Below are 16,577 nucleotides of genomic sequence, written 5' to 3' on the forward strand. Positions count from 1 at the left end.
GAGATCAGAAGTCTCGACCTTGTTCGTTTCTTCTTGTGCCGCACGGGGCGCTGCAATGATAGCGTGAGGATCTCCTTCGACACTCTCATTTTCTGGCAGTATGGGCAAAGAGTAGCCCAATTGATTTGATAGCCTAATATCTCCAGGCGCTTGTTGTTGATCTGAGTCATCTGGTAAGTTCGTGGTTTCCTGAACAGTATCGTCTTGGGTGGTTCCGTCAGTCTTGTTATACGTACACTCGTGCTGCTTGAGCTTTGGATGCATCTCTGACCCCAAGCGGCGATCTGTGTATCCCAGCGTAGACTTCTCGTCGTGCATTAACACGCTGTCCTGTAGCCTGGGAGCAGACCAGGAAAGGGACGGTGAAGCAGAGTTACTGATTGTATTCGAAGCGTTGTAAGCAACGACTCCCTCGGTGCCGTCACTCAGCTCCATGCTGCCGTCCTCATCCTTATAGCCAGCGTCAGTCGCTTCATCGCCCACAAGGTTATATCCCCCATATGCATGTGTGTGATTCTGCAAGGCACTGGTGCTGCGTGAGTTGGAAGATCGACGGTCATCCAGCTCGATTGCGCTTGGCGTCTGCGGAGCGGAGTTGCTGTCTGTGTCTTGCAGGAGCTTGTCAAGGGTTCGACAGTCGGCAGGCGAGAATGACAACCGTTCAGAGCCTCCGCGCGCTGGCGGATATGGCAGGTCGTTGTTTCTGTGCGACTGGAGGCTTGCTTGAGTGGGTGTAGGTGATGAAATTGCAGGCTCAGAGCTTGGGGTAGCATCCAGAGCCTGCTCTGCTACTGGCGTAAGGCGTGAAGGATCTGCTGGATGATTGAGTCTCGCCATTTTGACCTGAATGAGTTGCGGGGGATCGAGAAAGTGGCAATTGAGCAGGTGTGAACTTGCTCAAATATGACGAATTGGGAAGGCAACAAACGAAAAAAACAGATGACGCAAACAGATAACGCAACTCTTCACTTCACTGATTATGCCCACTAGGCACTGATAAGATACTCAGTAGCACAATTCTGTCAAGGAGAAATTGTTTTCGTCTTTACAATCCACTCTCAACTGCTGTTGCACCTCCACCTAAAGATGATCAGCCACGCGAACGTAATTGTTTACTCCATGTGACGCATGCGTACGCAGGTAAACTGCGAGCCGATGATCTGTCCCTACAGCTTCATTGAACCATACCATATGTGCTTACCCCAAATGACGTAACATTCAATAGTTTAACACCGTGATGCTAAGGACGTCAACCGGCTTTGCAAGTGCTGCAGTGCGAGTCGTTCCAAGAGCTTAACAGCGAAGCTCTTCCTCGGTAGCGGCCGTTTAATATTGCGAATGGGTATGTTACCATTATCTGCCAGTGGTCCCCTCGGGCTTTAGAATGTGATCCTCGAATTCTTTCAAAAGCCTTTCTGTGGCCAATACATTCTGTTTGGCCGGCCACTGATGGTTGCGAACATCCTCGGTCTGCTTACTTAGATGGCCCGCAAAGCCCTGAGCCTTCAATTCATCAAACTCTGCCAGAGCATTCTCAATCCCCGCCACCGTAGTCCTTGCGTTCTCCCAACGCTGGCGAATCAAGTCTACAGTCTTTTGCGGTATGTGGGTTTCACTCCAGTTGTCTTCAAGGGACGCAATCTCCTTTCCAGGCAGAGGCATTTCGAAGACCACAGATGAATTCTCGTTTCGTATTTGTGCGATTCGCTTGCGGGCATCAGCTTGCGCAAAGGATATAATGGCAAATCGAGTATTGTAGGAACAAGCTATACTGTTGAGCAGCTGGAGCTCACGGCGCAATAGGTCTTTCTCGGGATCTTCTTGTGACAATTGGTGCATCTTGTGCTCTTTAGGTGCCATTACCCGCCATATGAATGCCAGCTCCTTCGCTTCGGAGTCACGAAGCTTCTTCAAATGATCCAGGTGCTCTTGCAATGTTTCCAGATCTGTATCTGTCGGATCCAATTTAAACAGTCGATAGCCCTCCTCGTAATCGGGCGCAGCCAGCTCTCCTTTGTCAAACTCAACCAACATTATAAAATGCTGCCCTGCATGCGCTTGCGCTGCCTGCCTACGCGCAGACTTAGTTTGGGCACTTTGAGCAAGTTCAGCTGCGATACTACTTGGGGTTGCGGCACCAGATAGACCTCCAAATGGCTTGCTGAGCGTCCGCATAAGAGGATTATCTTTCGTATACGACATGAGCAGTGCTTTTCCAAACCGTGATAGAGTTGACTTTGCGTTCTCATCTTGCGAGAGTCGCTGATATGCTGCGCGCTGTTGCATTGTGCGTATCATTTGTACACGCGGTGCATGAGCGTCGGCCCATTCTGCAATCTTCGTACTAACAGCACATCCTGCAATAGCCACTCCAAAGAATCGAGAAAAGCCAGTCGCACCAGGGAAAAGCCGCGGATTTGACGCCATGAGTAGTCCTGATGCGCCTCCAAATAGCGAGGCATCCTCCAGAGTCCAATGCTTTGAGCGCTCCCATAGCTTGAACGGCTTTGGATTTTCTAGGCCGTCCATTTTGAACACTGCCTTGTTTATCTCTTGTCTCCCATATATGTCGCACGCTGTCACGACTCCATCAATCAATCCGACGAAGGTAACGTTTCTGAGGAATAGGCCAGGACGTGCAATCCCAAGGATAGAACCGAATGCGGTCAGACCGGTAGCAACAAGGCAAGCTCGGTACGCCGAGTCGATCAAGGAGGGCTCCGCGGCGGAGAAGCCAACGGGTGGCCTGCGAGTGAGAACATGCTGGTTGTCACCTACGCGACGTTAGCTACCTACGCAAAGAAGTGTGTTGAAGAGTCTCACCAGCAGGCACACACAAGCGTACCATGTTGAGCTTTTCGTTACCCTAGCCACTTATGAATGCAGCGATAGATACTAAGAAACCATCGTGGCTATCAATTCGAGGAATTGAAGGGCGAGTGTGCAGGTGTAGCTTGACGCGTTGACGTAGGCTATTCCGGTTTCGGCGCGATCGTCATCCGCGCGCTAAGGTGTGCGACATCCATTTCGCCTCTTACCGTATATGATTGAGAGATTAGTCACGTCAATGCCTCAAGACGATTGGATCAATCTAGATATGTCCATGAGCTGTAGGTGATGGGCATCCGCACTCGACTATATATACATCTTGAGTTACCAAATCTCCATCGGTCCTGTGGTCTAGTGGTATGATTCTCGCTTAGGGTGACTAAGCAATTTGCGAGAGGCCCCGCGTTCGAGTCGCGGCAGGACCCTTTTTTTGGCTGATGTGTGCTTCCCTACCCTCTCGAGGCAGCAAGGTGGTTTTTTGACCATGTGGACTTCGCTAGATACTACGCTAATCACATAGTATTAATCACGAATTGTGGACTTTGTGTGAGGTCAAGCTGACATGTGCTGAAGTGCATGTGCCTTGTATCACTATTAACAATGGAAGATGTCTTGCACACGAGAGACGATTTGGATCGGGAGCACTACGCGTAGCATGTGAAAAGATCCTGCGACCCTCATAACGTAGCTAGACTGCTTACTCATGCCTTGCTCAATATCTACAGTTCATCCTTCTTCTGCGCAACTCCAAAGGTCGCTCCTCCCTCTGACAGGAATTTAGTCTCCTCTAATGTATTCTCCCGCCCTAGTGCGATATTTCGATGCGGATATCTTCCGAACTTATCAAGGATTTCTATGTGTTCTCTCTCTGCTTTCAACTGGCCTTCCAGTAACGTCTTAGAGCCTGCACACCCTGGCTGCTTGTACAGATCCAGCTGCAGATCTTGCAGTAATCCATCTACCTGTTCATGCGCCTGGGCCTCTTCAGAATGGAATAGCGGTAGGTAGAACCACATCCTGTGTGCCGTGGAATTGCGCCACAGTGGATGCTGGTCTGGCCGTGGTATGGGCGAGTTTGGTGAAAAGAGCTTGCGAATGAAGGCTTGCGCGATCCCATCATAATGGGTGTAGACCTTTGCCAGGCCCTCGTTCGTACGGAAGATGTTGCGCGGCATCTGGTCTAGCAGGATGGCGATACCCAACGCTGCAGATGCAGCACCCGCACCATCACCCTTGGGGTCGCTTTGCGCAATCTCAGCCACTTGGTCGATAAATGGGTCGGCAGTCGGTGTGGCAAATTGCACTGGGCCGATTGCTTCGAGCGCATGGAGGAAGTTATCGCTACATATCTTGTCGAGAGCTAAACGCTCTTCTGGTGTGCCCATGAACCATCTTCTCGCTACGTCCATGTTGACTTCCTCGCCATTGGGATTCACACCGCCAAGCCAGATCTCGTGGACCTTCTGGTACAGCGCTGGTGTGAAGATCTTGCGGTCCAGTGTGAACGAAGACATGCCGCGAACGTGAAGGAGGGTCGCAGAGAGGGCAAAGCAGCGCGTTGTTGCCCGGAAGAAAGGATGCGAGATCATTCCTCAATCAGTACCTTACGAGAAGCTAGAATTTAATAGCAGGTACGCGCCTGTAGTACGAGTCGTTATATCTGATGCTCGCGCTTTACGGCCTCCGACGATTGCTCAGCATTGTACTAAGTACGGTCTTCGTGGCCAGAGCGCAGCAAGCGAGTCTTGGAATTATTTTTGTGACACCACATCAAATTACGAGTGGCCAGGCCATTCCCTGATATTGATGAGATCTTCGCTAGATCGTATGTTGGAGGGTTGAGAAGTTGTAGATGTACTGAGTGATCATAGTGATGATGTTGATGGTCGTAAAAGATGACGTAACGGCACAACGCAGACTCCACGCGTATTCTTTTGCCGCCGGCCTTGCTCCGCGGGTCTAGACATGGCAGTACTCACACAGGCACTCCGTCTTCAACTCTCCACAATACCCCGACCGTTGAAGATGCATACGATACGTCCAACAGCCGCACGAGCGCTCCGAGCAGCTTCGACTTCAGGTGCCTACAGGAACGTGCAGTCGACTGCAACACCATGCCTCTTCTGCGCGCACCGCGCATTGCCGCAGAGACCTTCGCGCCGTTACCAGTCGACGTCAAATGCTCGCGAGGATTCCTTCAAGGCCCAGCCAGCATTGCAACAGTTACAAACGCATTACTCGTTCTTCCCCAAGTCCATCTCCGCTGGCCCACCTCCGGAGGGACCGTTCACCCTTGATCTGAATGCTCTGAAGCGAGAATTCTTGCAGCTTCAGGCCAAGGCGCATCCTGACCTACACCCCCAAGAAGACAAGAAGAGGGCTGAGGCAACCTCGGCGAGAATAAACGAGGCTTACAAAACTCTTCAATCTCCATTACATCGTGCACAGTACCTTCTTTCGCAGCGTGGTATCGAGACGGCGGAAGACGAGACGGCGAAGGTGGATGATCCAGAGCTGCTCATGGAGGTCTTAGAGGCGAGAGAACAGATAGAGGAGGCGGAGTCGGAAGAGGATCTCATCGGGATGAAGGATGAGAACGAAGGCAGAATACAAGAAAGCATCAAGGCGCTTGAAGAGGCCTTTGCCAAAGACGACGTGGAGTTGGCGAAGAGCGAGACCGTCAAGCTTCGATATTGGATGAACATCAATGAGAGCATTGCGAACTGGGAGAAGGGCAAACCGATTGTGCTCGAGCACTGAATCACAGCAGTCCGCCACCGACCCCGAATATATCCTACATCACCTTGTCTGACACTATCAGAGCTCATAACATCGAAATCTTGCCGCAAATCGTGAGGCCTTCAGTGATATGGACCGGCGACCTCCGGGCCATCCAACCAACAAAGGAAGCTCCCCGCGGACAAGCCTCGGCCGGGCCCCACCACCATCATCATCGATAAAGCTGCCCGCGTCGCGCCGACTCTCCCTTTCCTTCCTTTCCCTTCACGATGTCCACATCCTCCTTTAAGCCTGTCGCCGCGGAACCCGTCAACGAAGAGAATGGTTTGATCCACGGAGTCTCTGCGCAAGAGCTGCAGATCATCGGCGAACAATGCATCGACGCAAAGACTAAGGCATACTGTATGTTAGAAATTCCTCAAGGTGCAAAGCACAGGATGTTGATCCGACTTTGTAGGCCCGTATTCGCTTTTCCGCGTCGGCGCATCACTCCTTCTGCATCAGTCGACCTCCTCGGGGCCTTCAATCATTGTAGGCGCAAACGTCGAGAATGCTGCATATCCTGTCGGCACTTGCGCCGAGCGCGTCGCGTTCGGTACCGCTGTGATACAAGGCCACAAATTGGGCTCCTTCAAGGCCGTTGGCGTAGCTACCGATATTGACGACTTCTGCTCGCCGTGTGGAATGTGCAGGCAGTTTCTCAGAGAGTTTTTAGAGCTGGACACACCCATCTTTATGTTCAACAAAGAGGGCAAATATATTGTGAGGACAATGGGCGAGCTGCTTCCATTGAGCTTCGGGCCGGATGTGTTGCCACCAAGAGAGCAACTGAAGAAGAAGAGAGAAGAGGAGAAGACGAAGGCTGCATAAGCAGTTCAGTCCAGCGTGACGCGCACGTAGTGATAGAATACAGCTCCGAGGCTAAATCGCAGCAATGAATCAAGTAGTATCAAATCAGTACTAAAGGCTCAATGTGCTTGTCGACGCAAATGCCTGAAGCTTTCTTCCTCATGTGGCACCCCCGCGGCGAACCGTGACCCAGTGCCCGCCAGCCCACCTGCGTTATCGTCCTTATCGCGCTACACAAGCTCAACCAACCGCCGCCTACACATTATGCATCTCCGCGCTCCGGAGATGTGTCAAACGACATGATTGCTTCTCTCGCATTTTGTGTGATTGATTTCGCATCAACAAAATCTATGGCTGCCCCTCGCGCCGCTGTCCCATCTTCGCTCACGCCAGGTTGAGGTTGAAGCTTCAAGATGGCAGCGATCAATGGAATGAGCGATTCAGAGCACTTCTCGCCATACAGGGCAGATGGCAAACTTGTGAGTACATGCAGTAGATTTGTGGAGCGATTGCGGAGCAAAACTTGGACAGTGTGCTGATTCTACAATTACAGTACGGCTTTGTGTGTGTGGTGACCGGTGCCACTCAACCTGTTGGGAAGGCGATCGTTGCTGAACTTGCTGGTACGTGAAGACTATGGTCAAGGTTGTTCTTCATTACCAACAATCGCTTTCGGGTTCAACCCCGTTTCTCCCGTGGGCTTTTAGCTGGACAAACTACCCAGGCTTTGCGCTTCTTTATGCAACTCGGAGCAAAGTTCACGTACTGATATATCTCAGCGCACGGCGCAGCATGCATATATGCCTGCTCTTCCTTACCCGATGAACCCTACGCCGAACTTGCCTCCAGCATCAACTCGCAATACCCGAACACCAAGGTCATTGGGTATCCTTACAAGATCACTTCTGAAGAAGATACTCTGGCACTCATCGACGATGTACTGAACTCCTGGGGACGCCTTGACATCTGGACGTCCTCAACCGGACTTCTCGGTCCACCGTCTATCACCACTACTGGCCCGAGAGATCTCTACGCCGCGTTCGAGACAAATGCTATGCCTGCGTTCTTTGCTCTCAAGTACGCACCAGCCGCAATGCAGAAGACCACACCCAAGGGAAGCTATCCCAACGCTGCGCCGAAAGATGCTCCATACGGATCCATTATAGTGGTCACTTCCGTGGCCGGCACTTATGGCGGATGCTGGGCCCCAGCATTTACTATGGCGTCTCACGCCGCACTGGGTGTAGTCAAGTCTGGCGTGACGGTCCTCAAAGGTACAGGTGTTCGTATCAACGCTATTACGGCTGGACAAATCGACGTTGGCGTGGACCTCAAGGGCAGTGGGTTGAAAGAGATGGAGAGTGGGCAGTTTCCGCCGGCTGCGTTGCAGGACAAGGAAGTTCAGAAGAGGACTATCGGGCTTGAGAGGGCTGGCAGACCTGAAGAGGTCGCGCGAGTAGCTGGTTTCCTGGCCAGTGGATTTAGCAGCTACATCACGGGCGCGGAGATGAGAGTTGATGGAGGTGCTGGTGTCATGAACCCGCTGACTGTGCCTGTGTAGTCAAATCTTAAGGACGCAATGAGAATCATGATAAGACTTCGAGAGCCAAAAGGTTACTTACTGTATAGTTATAGCAGACCTGAGGGTAGCATGCGGGATGTACAAGAGTTCAGCCGCAAAGACCTGCGATGTGAATGACGGAGATGTGCAGATGGCAAGCAGCTGTACAATATATAGGTTTCAAACGGAATGCAACGCACACGAATCCACGAGTCTTCAGTAACCAGCGCTGTTTCTCTGTACCCTCCCCATTATTGAGAGTTCGCCGGCCTCACCGGACTTCGACCACACACGCTGGGAGCCTGCCTTTCTATTCAACAATTTAAAGCATGTAGCAGGTTGCTAAACACTGATTCGATCATCCATTTGTAATCTAACTGTATAGCTGACATACCGACAGAATCTGGACAAATGCATATAGGTATAACGTATGCGGATCGCATTCTGAATGCTCTTATCACCTTCCTGTTCTGGTAGTTATATGCAGATCCGCTACTGTGCCGACGATGTCGCGATACGCATCATGATGGCACTATCTGCGATATGTTGTTAAAATTAGCGTCGCATGATCTTATATAAGTCGTGCATTATCTAAGATGCAACATTGTCACCCTTCGCCATGCGCCTCACTACCTTTCTTGGCGCTGCCATGACAGCAGCTACAGCTTTCGCTCAATCCATCAATGGAACCAACACGACCTACATAGGTCCTGAGAATGGTCACTTGGTCATCGTTGGTGGTAACCTGCAGAGCGACAGTATCTGGCAACGCATCATCGACTTAGCCGGCGGCCCCGAAGCTCCCATCGTAGTCATTCCCACAGCAGGCGGCGAGCCAACCTACGATGCCAATTTCTCATCGGCAGTATCTTTACGCCGTCTCGGCGCCAAGAATGTCACGGTGCTACACACATATGACCCAGCTGTGGCAGACACAGACGAGTTCATTGCACCGCTACTCGAAGCTAAGGGCGTGTTCTACGGTGGTGGCAGGCAATGGCGTCTCGTCGATGCATACGCAGGCACCAAGACAGAGAAAGCGGTTCAGGCCGTGCTTGATCAAGGAGGCGTTGTTTCTGGATCGAGTGCCGGCGCGAGTATCCAGGGCAGCTTCCTGGCGCGAGGTGACACAGCGAACAATCAGGTCATGATCGGCGACCATACCGTTGGGTTCGGGTACCTGAAGAATACGGCGATTGACCAGCACTTCCTGGTGAGAAACAGGCAGTTTGATCTCTTTGATATTCTGAAAGTGTATCCTGAGTTGCTGGGAATTGCGATTGATGAGGATACGGCACTGATTGTAAGCAAAAATGATGCAGAAGTGTTCGGAAGTACTTATGCTGCTTTCTATGACGGGGGATTCTGGTCAAGGGAAGGAAGTGAATTGAAAAACCTGCCACCACCTGAGTCCAGATTTTACTTTCTCAAGGCTGGAGATAAGTATGATCTGGGCCTCAGGAAGGTAGTTGAAGCAGAAACGATTGCAGAACGGAGAGAATTGTAGGAGGCCGGGGGAAGGCAAGCTTTCAAAAGACTTCACCTGGGTTTTCGCAAGCAGTGCATGTTAAACAAACAAACATTTGTCTAATTGATGGAGTCTTCGTGGTGTTCATCGAGTGTATGGAGAGATCCTGAATGAACCTGACATTTACAAACGGCCAATGCTTGTCCCGTGGCTTTCTCTGCAATGTGCTCATATTGTCAAGGTACTGTGACTTTCGGGTCCTCGACAGCGACAGCCCGAAATTTTGTCTTATCGCTGAATGCCGCCTGATCATCTTCCAATTCCTGCTTGCGCCGACTGTTTGCGAAAACGCGATGGAAATGCGCTTCATCTCTGAACTCTACCGTAGTGAGGCAGTCAAAGTCGGTGGTTGCAGGTGGTGAATGAACATCGCTCCCTTCGGCACTACCTGGGTTGCTCCTGACGTAGTGTCGAGTATGGCGGACGGGGGCGTCGTCGCCGATGATTTCAAGTACGAGAGGAATATGCTTGTTCTCGTAATGGTCGACAAAAGCTTCGAAGCTCATGCCTGGCTTTCGGGTGACGAACATGAGTACAACATAGCCCATGGCGACGATTGAGGTATAGGGCTGAATGTTGATCGGGAGGGTTGAGATGCGTTGAATATCGAAGGTGCAGGTGTCTTTCTTATGTTCCGTCTTTCTGATCCAAGAAAGGACTCCGCCAACGTCTGTAGCATGGCGCTCCTAATAAGTATCTCAGCACTAGTCCATCTCACCTGTAAGCTGACTGCCAACTCATCTAGACCGGAACTCCACACGATTGCGGAAGAGCATTGCTTGGATAAGTATGGTGCAAAATGCTATCTACTTCGCCGACTTGCTCGTCTACTGGGTTACGCGATGTGCATCAACCGATGTTCACAATGCGTGTTGCAAGAGCAAGCGCTGTACGCGGTGTGCCACTGCGTACTTATATGTAGCCAGATCGCATGCGGCTGATATAGTCCGCATATGACCTTATACACATGAGACCATGGCAGATTCGTATATGTTGTTGTTGTTGTTGTAGTAAAACACTCGCCCTGAGACGTATGTACTGACGACGTTAGCGTCATCCTTCTTAAATGTGCCTCGGCATCTTTCGGCTCTAACCATCCAGGGAAGAGCGGAGAACTTGTTGCAACAACTCCAGTACATCAGCGACCTTACTTCATGTACTGTAAATTGGCACCTCAATTCCCGACATCGTAACTACCTTCTACTTACCATGACCATCGACATCGTAGCCATTATCTCGCCTAAGGCCGGTAAGGCCTCGCGGGTACGTCCCTAGCTTACAACGAAGTCATGAAGACCAACATGCTCATATGAATCCAAGGTCGAAGAGCTGCTTCTGCAAGCAGCGCAAACAGTCAAAGCCAACGAGCCTGGTACACTGCGTTACCATCTGCAACGTGAAACCAAAGGCGATACCCCGGTTTTCGTTATGCTAGAAACGTACAGGTCTCCGCAACCCCGTGCTCAACCCGACTAACTGCGTCAGTTATAAGGATCAAGCCTCAATAGCCGCGCATGCGAAGAGCCCGGACTTCAAGGCCATGGGTCAAACAATGAAGAAAGAAGATTTGTTGGCTGAGCCGATGCGAGTTATCTTCACGAAAGAGGTGGGCGGGTATGCCAGCAAGCTGTAATTTGGTGAATGTTGTAGAGGGAGGATGCAGTCATGTAACGCGATTCGATTAGGAGAAGCTGTTCAATTATGAAGCGCATGGACGGCGAGTGACATTGCACTGCAATTGACTTCCTGCGGACGCTGATTGGGTGATGTAGATGGAGGCTGGGCGTCGTGTCTTTTGGTTGAGGAAGAAGTAAAGAAGGGGCTGGAACTGTCTCTGCCTGCGCCATTTTCCACACTTCAATTGATGGTTTTGGAACAACCTGGTCTTGTGCGATTGTGGAGCTGTGTACAGATACCTCAAACCAATCTCGGACCGAGTCCATGTATCTAACAAGGTTTGATCCTACTCCCGTAGGGCGGCACATTGTGCCGGTGCGGGCACAAATCAGAGCAGAACATACCAGGGACGAACGCTTCTATTTGCAAAGGTCAATTCTGATTTCTATATATGATTCCTACGTGGATATCGCATCTCCGATAATCACGTGCAGTGCTGCACGAATCAACGGACTTCTGAGCCTCATCAAGATCGAACTAATGCTTTCTAGTGGCAAATAACGTGACTCTCTGGCTAGTGGTTATCGTGAACACACATTCAAAAGCGGAGATTAGCCCCTGTTTTGACTGTGGAATCAATTGCTAGCTTCAACGCAACTCAACGTGACAATGTCGCCTTCTATGGGGAATGCAACTCACAATCCTACAGTTCGGACGGCAGACTCCAGCTCATCATTGCCCATCATCGTCTTTACCAGTATCATAGCAGCATTAGGCTACTTTGTCCTCTTGCTGGTCCAACGAAGGCGCTTCTATAAAGATCTAGTATGTTGTTCATCACTATGTGCAATGGGAACGCCCAGACTTTGATCTGCTCTTCCAGTGGTTCAGCTCACTAACTCTTTCAGCCGAAACCACCTCACTCGCTGTTATGGGGGCATCTCAAATTAATGGGCGAGATCTTTGCCATTCTCCCCAAAAACAGCCACATCCAAATTGCTGTGACCACCATCAGCCAGAAGTACGACCTCCCCGGCATCTTCTACCTTGACCTGTGGCCGCTGTCTACGGGTCTCTGTCTCGTAACAGTACGTAAGACATAGATGACGATGGTGCCAGAGGGCTGATGACCTCCAGGATCCCGACTTGGCCCACTACATGACCGTCACGCGTAACCACGAGAAGCACAGTGTGGAAGCGAGGGATGTCGATCCTCTAATCGGCGAGGGTAATGTCGTCACATCCGAGGGTACGCGCTGGAAGAAAATGCACAAGATGCTCGCGCCTGCGTTTGCAATAATGCATGTCACGAACATGCGATCGATGATTGGGCAGAACGTGATGCAGTTTCGAGCCATCCTAGCCAAGCTTGCTGATGCAGGCGAAGCCTTCGAGTTCGAAAAGTACATGGGACGGCTTGCGCTGGATGTGGTGGGCTCGGCAACATTCGGTCACTCGTTGGATGCACAAGCAATGGGCGATGCCTGCTCCGTGATACAGCATTGGGAAGACATGACTCGAGCGAATATACACATCCGTGATCGCTGGAAGATCGACTTCGTCAGGAACTACATGGCGTTTAGAAAACGAGACGCGGCAAAAAAGAAATTCGACGCCATACTAACGAAACTGGTTCAGGAAAGGTTCGATTACGTTCGAGATAACGATGTCAATCTGGAGAAGCGGAAAGACAGTATCATCATTGACTTGATTCTACGGGAGTATTTGCAGGATGCAGCTTACGACAATCAGCAAGGCTTGAATCCGGTATTCCTGGATGACGTGTTGACACAGATACGAACGCTAATTGTGGGCGGGACTGGCACAGTAACGGATACGGTTTGCTTTGTATATATGCTTCTCTCAGGATACCCAGACGTTGTCCAAAGATTGAGGGAGGAGCATGACCAAGTGTTCGCACCAGGCATCGATGCCTCATACGACATTTTATGCTCCGAGCCATACAAACTCAACAAGTTGGATTACACCACCAACGTCATTAAAGAAGCACTTCGACTCTATCCTGTAGGCTGTACGGCTCGCAGAGAGCACAGCGACGGCTTCCTTCCTTATGATGGCCGACAGTACACCACGAAAGGCTTCCTCATCTTGCCAGTGGGGCACACCATGCACCTGAATCCAGAGGTTTTCCCGAATCCAAAGGCATTCGACCCAGATCGTTTTGCGCGTGAGGACTTTCCACGCCATGCCTTTCGATCATTCGAGCGAGGACCACGAGCCTGCATGGGACAGCCGCTGGCTATGGATGAGATGAAGATCATCCTGCTCTTGACAGTTCGAGATTTCGACTTCACATGCGTTGGTTTGAAGCCGAACAAGACGCCTCGAGTGCCCTGGACGGACCTGGATCTGACTTTTGGAGACCGAGCTTTTCAGGAGTATGTGTTCGAGTCAAAGCCTAGGGACGGTATGTTGATGAGTATGAAGAAGTCGCACTGGAAGTGACTGTCACTCGTATTGAATAACAAGTCAAGGGGAATGCCCCATACTTGCGGAACATTAAATCGATATTAAGACTTGGCCTCCCCGCCATTGAAAGGTCTCTTATCCATCGTCGTGATCGAGACCGTTAATCTCAGTGAGATCGTCGCTCATTATGTGTAGAATCTGAGAAAAAGTCCTGCTCTTCCAGCGTCCCATGCCTTCCATGAGGTCAGCGCAGTGCAGCAGGGTCTTGCGAGCCGCAGCATATCCTGCCTCGAGAGTGACGTTACTCATACAAATAGGACCTCCCTTTCGAATGAAGCGAACTGCTGCAGCGTTTACGCTAGCAGATTGCTCAGTACTAGATAGGCCCAAATCTCCAACGGTCGTCCAGTCCACTGACTCTGAAAGCTCATAGCTAGTGCGATCAATATACTCGGAAGATGAAACGGAGAAAACATAAAGCCCAAGGACCAATGCAGCGTGGAACAAGGCAAAGATACTATGTGGATGAACGATATCAGAAACTTTCCGGTCAGACAGTAGCTTGTAGATGTGTGCTGCGTGGAGAATGGAGCGTCGCGCCGTCGAGGTTTGCGCCCAAGCAGCGATTTGTTCCAAGGCTGTCTCTGCTGGGCCCGCACCAGCTCGCCCAGCAGCAAGCTCAAAGTATTGCATGTTGGCACTGAGTCTCATGCATAACATATGCCAGAGGACGAGCGAGTTCAGGTCGTCTATGGATCTGAAGCTTACCATGAGCGATACTATGCCATGGCTACGCTCATCTTCGGCAAACACACGCCATGGTTCGAGCTGATAGGCGTCAGTCTTGACGCCAAGCCTGTCGTGAGCCTCCATTATCCGGATTGAGATGAGCGTCAATTGATTATACGCCAGATCCGATACATGCGGCTGTAGTTCAGGAGCCAATTCCGGATATGGCGCAATGGCGTCGATGTGGGCGGGCGTGCCGCCATTGACGAGATTACTCCACGCCGTCGATGACTCTGCTTGGTACAAGCTTTGGTTTGTCACAGGATATACCTGTACAAGTTCAGGACGTATAATTGGCGAGGTTGATAGGTGTCCTGACCACCAACAGTCTGCTTGGAGCAGGCCAAAGGTGACCCTTTTTACGCATTCGATATTGATCCAGGCACTCCACTTATTCTTTTCATCGACCAGTGAGTCCAACAAAGCGCCAACATCCGTGCCATCGTTCACAGAGAAGAGACCTTGATTCTGGGCTACTGTGAGCAGTTCGATATATAACTCCTCTGCCTGAGCAATGCGGTTTTTCCTGCCGGTGATTGAAGCAAGGTTGAGAGCGATAAGGCCAGTCGCGATAGTGCGCATGTGTCGATGCGGTGGGTACTCGCTTGAGCGCAAAGAGCGAAGATCTGACAACACAAGCTGTAGTAAGCTAGGGAAGCTTTGTGTGACAAACTTCACGGCTCCTGCAGTGCCGATGATGCTCAGTCCGACGAGACACATTGAAAGCAGGAGCGGTCGCGCAGCTTGCTTGACCGAAAATGACGGGACATGGATGACAGGAAGCGTTGGGTGGAAGTAATTCTGGTACATCTCCAAGGCAATATCCAGGATTTCGGCCGGCGGAAATGGCAAGCTGTTTCCAGTTACAGCTATGCTGTTGCCCACCAGACTTCCCCTATGGGTTGGTCGTGAAGCCTCGGCGAGCTGTGCTTGGGTTAGGGCGTCCTGAAGTGACTTTCTGCTGGCATCGTCTAAGCACCATCGCGAGTTCTTCCGTTCATCATTGTACGGGGCTTGTTCAAACGTGTGAATCATGTCATCCCAAAAGATGTTCGAACACCCGCGTGACGCAAGATCCTGCCACAAGATGGGCATTAGACGTGTAGTTCGTGATGTCTGAGGCGGCCAGCAGTTCGCAACTCTTGCAAACCGCTCTCGAGGGATCCTCGATGCTATTGACATGGCATCAGATGGGCTGCCTTGGCTATTGCGTTGATTCCCTGCAGCGTCGTGATAGAGCGTGTCCTCCAATTCCGGCCGATGAGATCCGTTTGGTGTGTCCATGTTGCTCTCTGGCGGGAAGAGCCATGAGCGCAGAGCCTGAGAGGGCGTCTGAGCGAGCATGGATTGATGAGTTTGTGTTATATCAAAGGCCCACGGATCAAAAGTGTTAACATTTCCAGATGGCGCGAAAGTGAGAGATTCCATGGAAGGGTCAATCGGCGGTCCCAGGCTGCTGTCATGATGGCCTGCTAGCTGATAGTTTTCATGATGTATTGAGCTAGGTGACTGCCATGCTGGGTAACTAGTGGGCTCGAGGTGTTGCGCTGCGTTGATGAGAGCTTCCATACGATGCCCACTATCCGCGTGGATTGCCGGATCATTCACTCCTTCTGCCAAAGACATATCCCCACCTTGCAAGGATGGCGCAGGGGTGGGGCCAGTCATGTGTCCCGCAAGTTGGTATTGCGGGTGCTGATTTGCCCCATCTATGCTTGGGATTTGTCTGTAATCTTGCTCCTCATGCTCTTTCTTGCGATTCATCGCAATCTGATTGTGGCCTTTGCAGTGCCTGTACAAGACGTCGCTGTACTGTCGCGTTAGATCGTGAGCTTGGGACATTTGAGCCAATATTACCTTCTCGAAAAGCTCTTATTACATGTTGGACATTCATATGGGCGTTCTTTGGTATCTGAAGTGGCATTAGTTCTGTAGTGGTCTCTCCGTCGATCACGTTCGACGTACGCGATCTTTCGTGTCGCTTGAGGTGTTCGAGTTTGGTGAATGTGCGATCGCACATGCTGCACTGTTTGAGCGCCATAGCCTAGCTCTTTTTCAGCTCTGTGAGCGACTCGTCGACTGAATGGCATGAATGGCGCGTAGTGACACGAGTCGACCGAGTAAGACAGTGAGCTCCAGCCCTGAAACAAGGATGCGTCCGTGTCTGCAGGAAAGTTCACGGGCTAAAATCGGATGCGGGGACAAAGCGCGCCTGGCCTGCCTCGCACTAAGCTC

At 51.1% G+C, this 16,577-nt stretch overlaps 11 protein-coding genes and 1 non-coding gene across 12 annotated transcripts; 7 read left to right on the forward strand and 5 right to left on the reverse strand.

The window, feature by feature from the left end:
- Nucleotides 1–73: 73 nt before the first annotated feature.
- Nucleotides 74–837, reverse strand: C7974DRAFT_470889 (uncharacterized protein; the record flags this gene model as incomplete). The annotated part of the gene is made up of 2 exons (XM_046146480.1): nt 74–161; nt 237–837. Coding segments are annotated over 2 exons (687 nt in total), but the record flags the coding sequence as incomplete, so codon positions are not given.
- Nucleotides 838–973: 136 nt separating this feature from the next.
- C7974DRAFT_423035 (uncharacterized protein) lies at nt 974–3,013 on the reverse strand. Its single transcript, XM_046144363.1, has 2 exons — nt 2,824–3,013; nt 974–2,774 (listed from the first exon to the last, which is right to left on the reverse strand). The coding sequence occupies exons 1-2, from the start codon at nt 2,846–2,848 to the stop codon at nt 1,354–1,356; spliced, it is 1,446 nt and encodes a 481-aa protein (XP_045999333.1). The 5' UTR covers nt 2,849–3,013; the 3' UTR covers nt 974–1,353.
- A 156-nt stretch (nt 3,014–3,169) lies between these two features.
- On the forward strand, nt 3,170–3,254 carry C7974DRAFT_t51. The gene has a single exon. It is a non-coding gene; the product is annotated as a tRNA-Pro (tRNA).
- Nucleotides 3,255–3,401: 147 nt separating this feature from the next.
- On the reverse strand, nt 3,402–4,706 carry C7974DRAFT_390902 (uncharacterized protein). The gene has a single exon (XM_046141515.1). The coding sequence runs from the start codon at nt 4,416–4,418 to the stop codon at nt 3,549–3,551; it is 870 nt and encodes a 289-aa protein (XP_045999334.1). The 5' UTR covers nt 4,419–4,706; the 3' UTR covers nt 3,402–3,548.
- A 148-nt stretch (nt 4,707–4,854) lies between these two features.
- C7974DRAFT_308411 (Co-chaperone HscB, C-terminal oligomerization domain-containing protein) lies at nt 4,855–5,589 on the forward strand (the record flags this gene model as incomplete). The annotated part of the gene is made up of 1 exon (XM_046138168.1): nt 4,855–5,589. The coding sequence occupies one exon, from the start codon at nt 4,855–4,857 to the stop codon at nt 5,587–5,589; it is 735 nt and encodes a 244-aa protein (XP_045999335.1).
- Nucleotides 5,590–5,837: 248 nt separating this feature from the next.
- Nucleotides 5,838–6,438, forward strand: C7974DRAFT_374710 (cytidine deaminase; the record flags this gene model as incomplete). The annotated part of the gene is made up of 2 exons (XM_046140162.1): nt 5,838–5,970; nt 6,026–6,438. The coding sequence occupies 2 exons, from the start codon at nt 5,838–5,840 to the stop codon at nt 6,436–6,438; spliced, it is 546 nt and encodes a 181-aa protein (XP_045999336.1).
- A 207-nt stretch (nt 6,439–6,645) lies between these two features.
- On the forward strand, nt 6,646–8,248 carry C7974DRAFT_390907 (uncharacterized protein). Its single transcript, XM_046141516.1, has 3 exons — nt 6,646–6,896; nt 6,971–7,040; nt 7,197–8,248. The coding sequence occupies exons 1-3, from the start codon at nt 6,831–6,833 to the stop codon at nt 7,976–7,978; spliced, it is 918 nt and encodes a 305-aa protein (XP_045999337.1). The 5' UTR covers nt 6,646–6,830; the 3' UTR covers nt 7,979–8,248.
- Nucleotides 8,249–8,412: 164 nt separating this feature from the next.
- C7974DRAFT_154666 (uncharacterized protein) lies at nt 8,413–9,584 on the forward strand. Its single transcript, XM_046135837.1, has one exon. The coding sequence runs from the start codon at nt 8,598–8,600 to the stop codon at nt 9,483–9,485; it is 888 nt and encodes a 295-aa protein (XP_045999338.1). The 5' UTR covers nt 8,413–8,597; the 3' UTR covers nt 9,486–9,584.
- Nucleotides 9,585–10,264, reverse strand: C7974DRAFT_154673 (uncharacterized protein). The gene has a single exon (XM_046135838.1). It carries the CDS (start codon nt 10,052–10,054, stop codon nt 9,683–9,685), a length of 372 nt encoding a protein of 123 aa, XP_045999339.1. The 5' UTR covers nt 10,055–10,264; the 3' UTR covers nt 9,585–9,682.
- Nucleotides 10,265–10,715: 451 nt separating this feature from the next.
- Nucleotides 10,716–11,139, forward strand: C7974DRAFT_411564 (uncharacterized protein; the record flags this gene model as incomplete). The annotated part of the gene is made up of 3 exons (XM_046143574.1): nt 10,716–10,769; nt 10,827–10,945; nt 10,992–11,139. The coding sequence occupies 3 exons, from the start codon at nt 10,716–10,718 to the stop codon at nt 11,137–11,139; spliced, it is 321 nt and encodes a 106-aa protein (XP_045999340.1).
- A 612-nt stretch (nt 11,140–11,751) lies between these two features.
- On the forward strand, nt 11,752–13,639 carry C7974DRAFT_154714 (cytochrome P450). Its single transcript, XM_046135840.1, has 3 exons — nt 11,752–11,948; nt 12,032–12,211; nt 12,261–13,639. Exons 1-3 carry the CDS (start codon nt 11,793–11,795, stop codon nt 13,587–13,589), a joined length of 1,665 nt encoding a protein of 554 aa, XP_045999341.1. The 5' UTR covers nt 11,752–11,792; the 3' UTR covers nt 13,590–13,639.
- On the reverse strand, nt 13,639–16,505 carry C7974DRAFT_154710 (uncharacterized protein). Its single transcript, XM_046135839.1, has 3 exons — nt 16,308–16,505; nt 16,200–16,254; nt 13,639–16,149 (listed from the first exon to the last, which is right to left on the reverse strand). The coding sequence occupies exons 1-3, from the start codon at nt 16,381–16,383 to the stop codon at nt 13,689–13,691; spliced, it is 2,592 nt and encodes an 863-aa protein (XP_045999342.1). The 5' UTR covers nt 16,384–16,505; the 3' UTR covers nt 13,639–13,688.
- Nucleotides 16,506–16,577: the final 72 nt, after the last annotated feature.

This window comes from Boeremia exigua (genome assembly GCF_020726555.1).
Source record: "Boeremia exigua strain MPI-SDFR-AT-0100 chromosome Unknown C7974scaffold_4, whole genome shotgun sequence".
Lineage (NCBI taxonomy): Eukaryota > Fungi > Ascomycota > Dothideomycetes > Pleosporales > Didymellaceae > Boeremia > Boeremia exigua.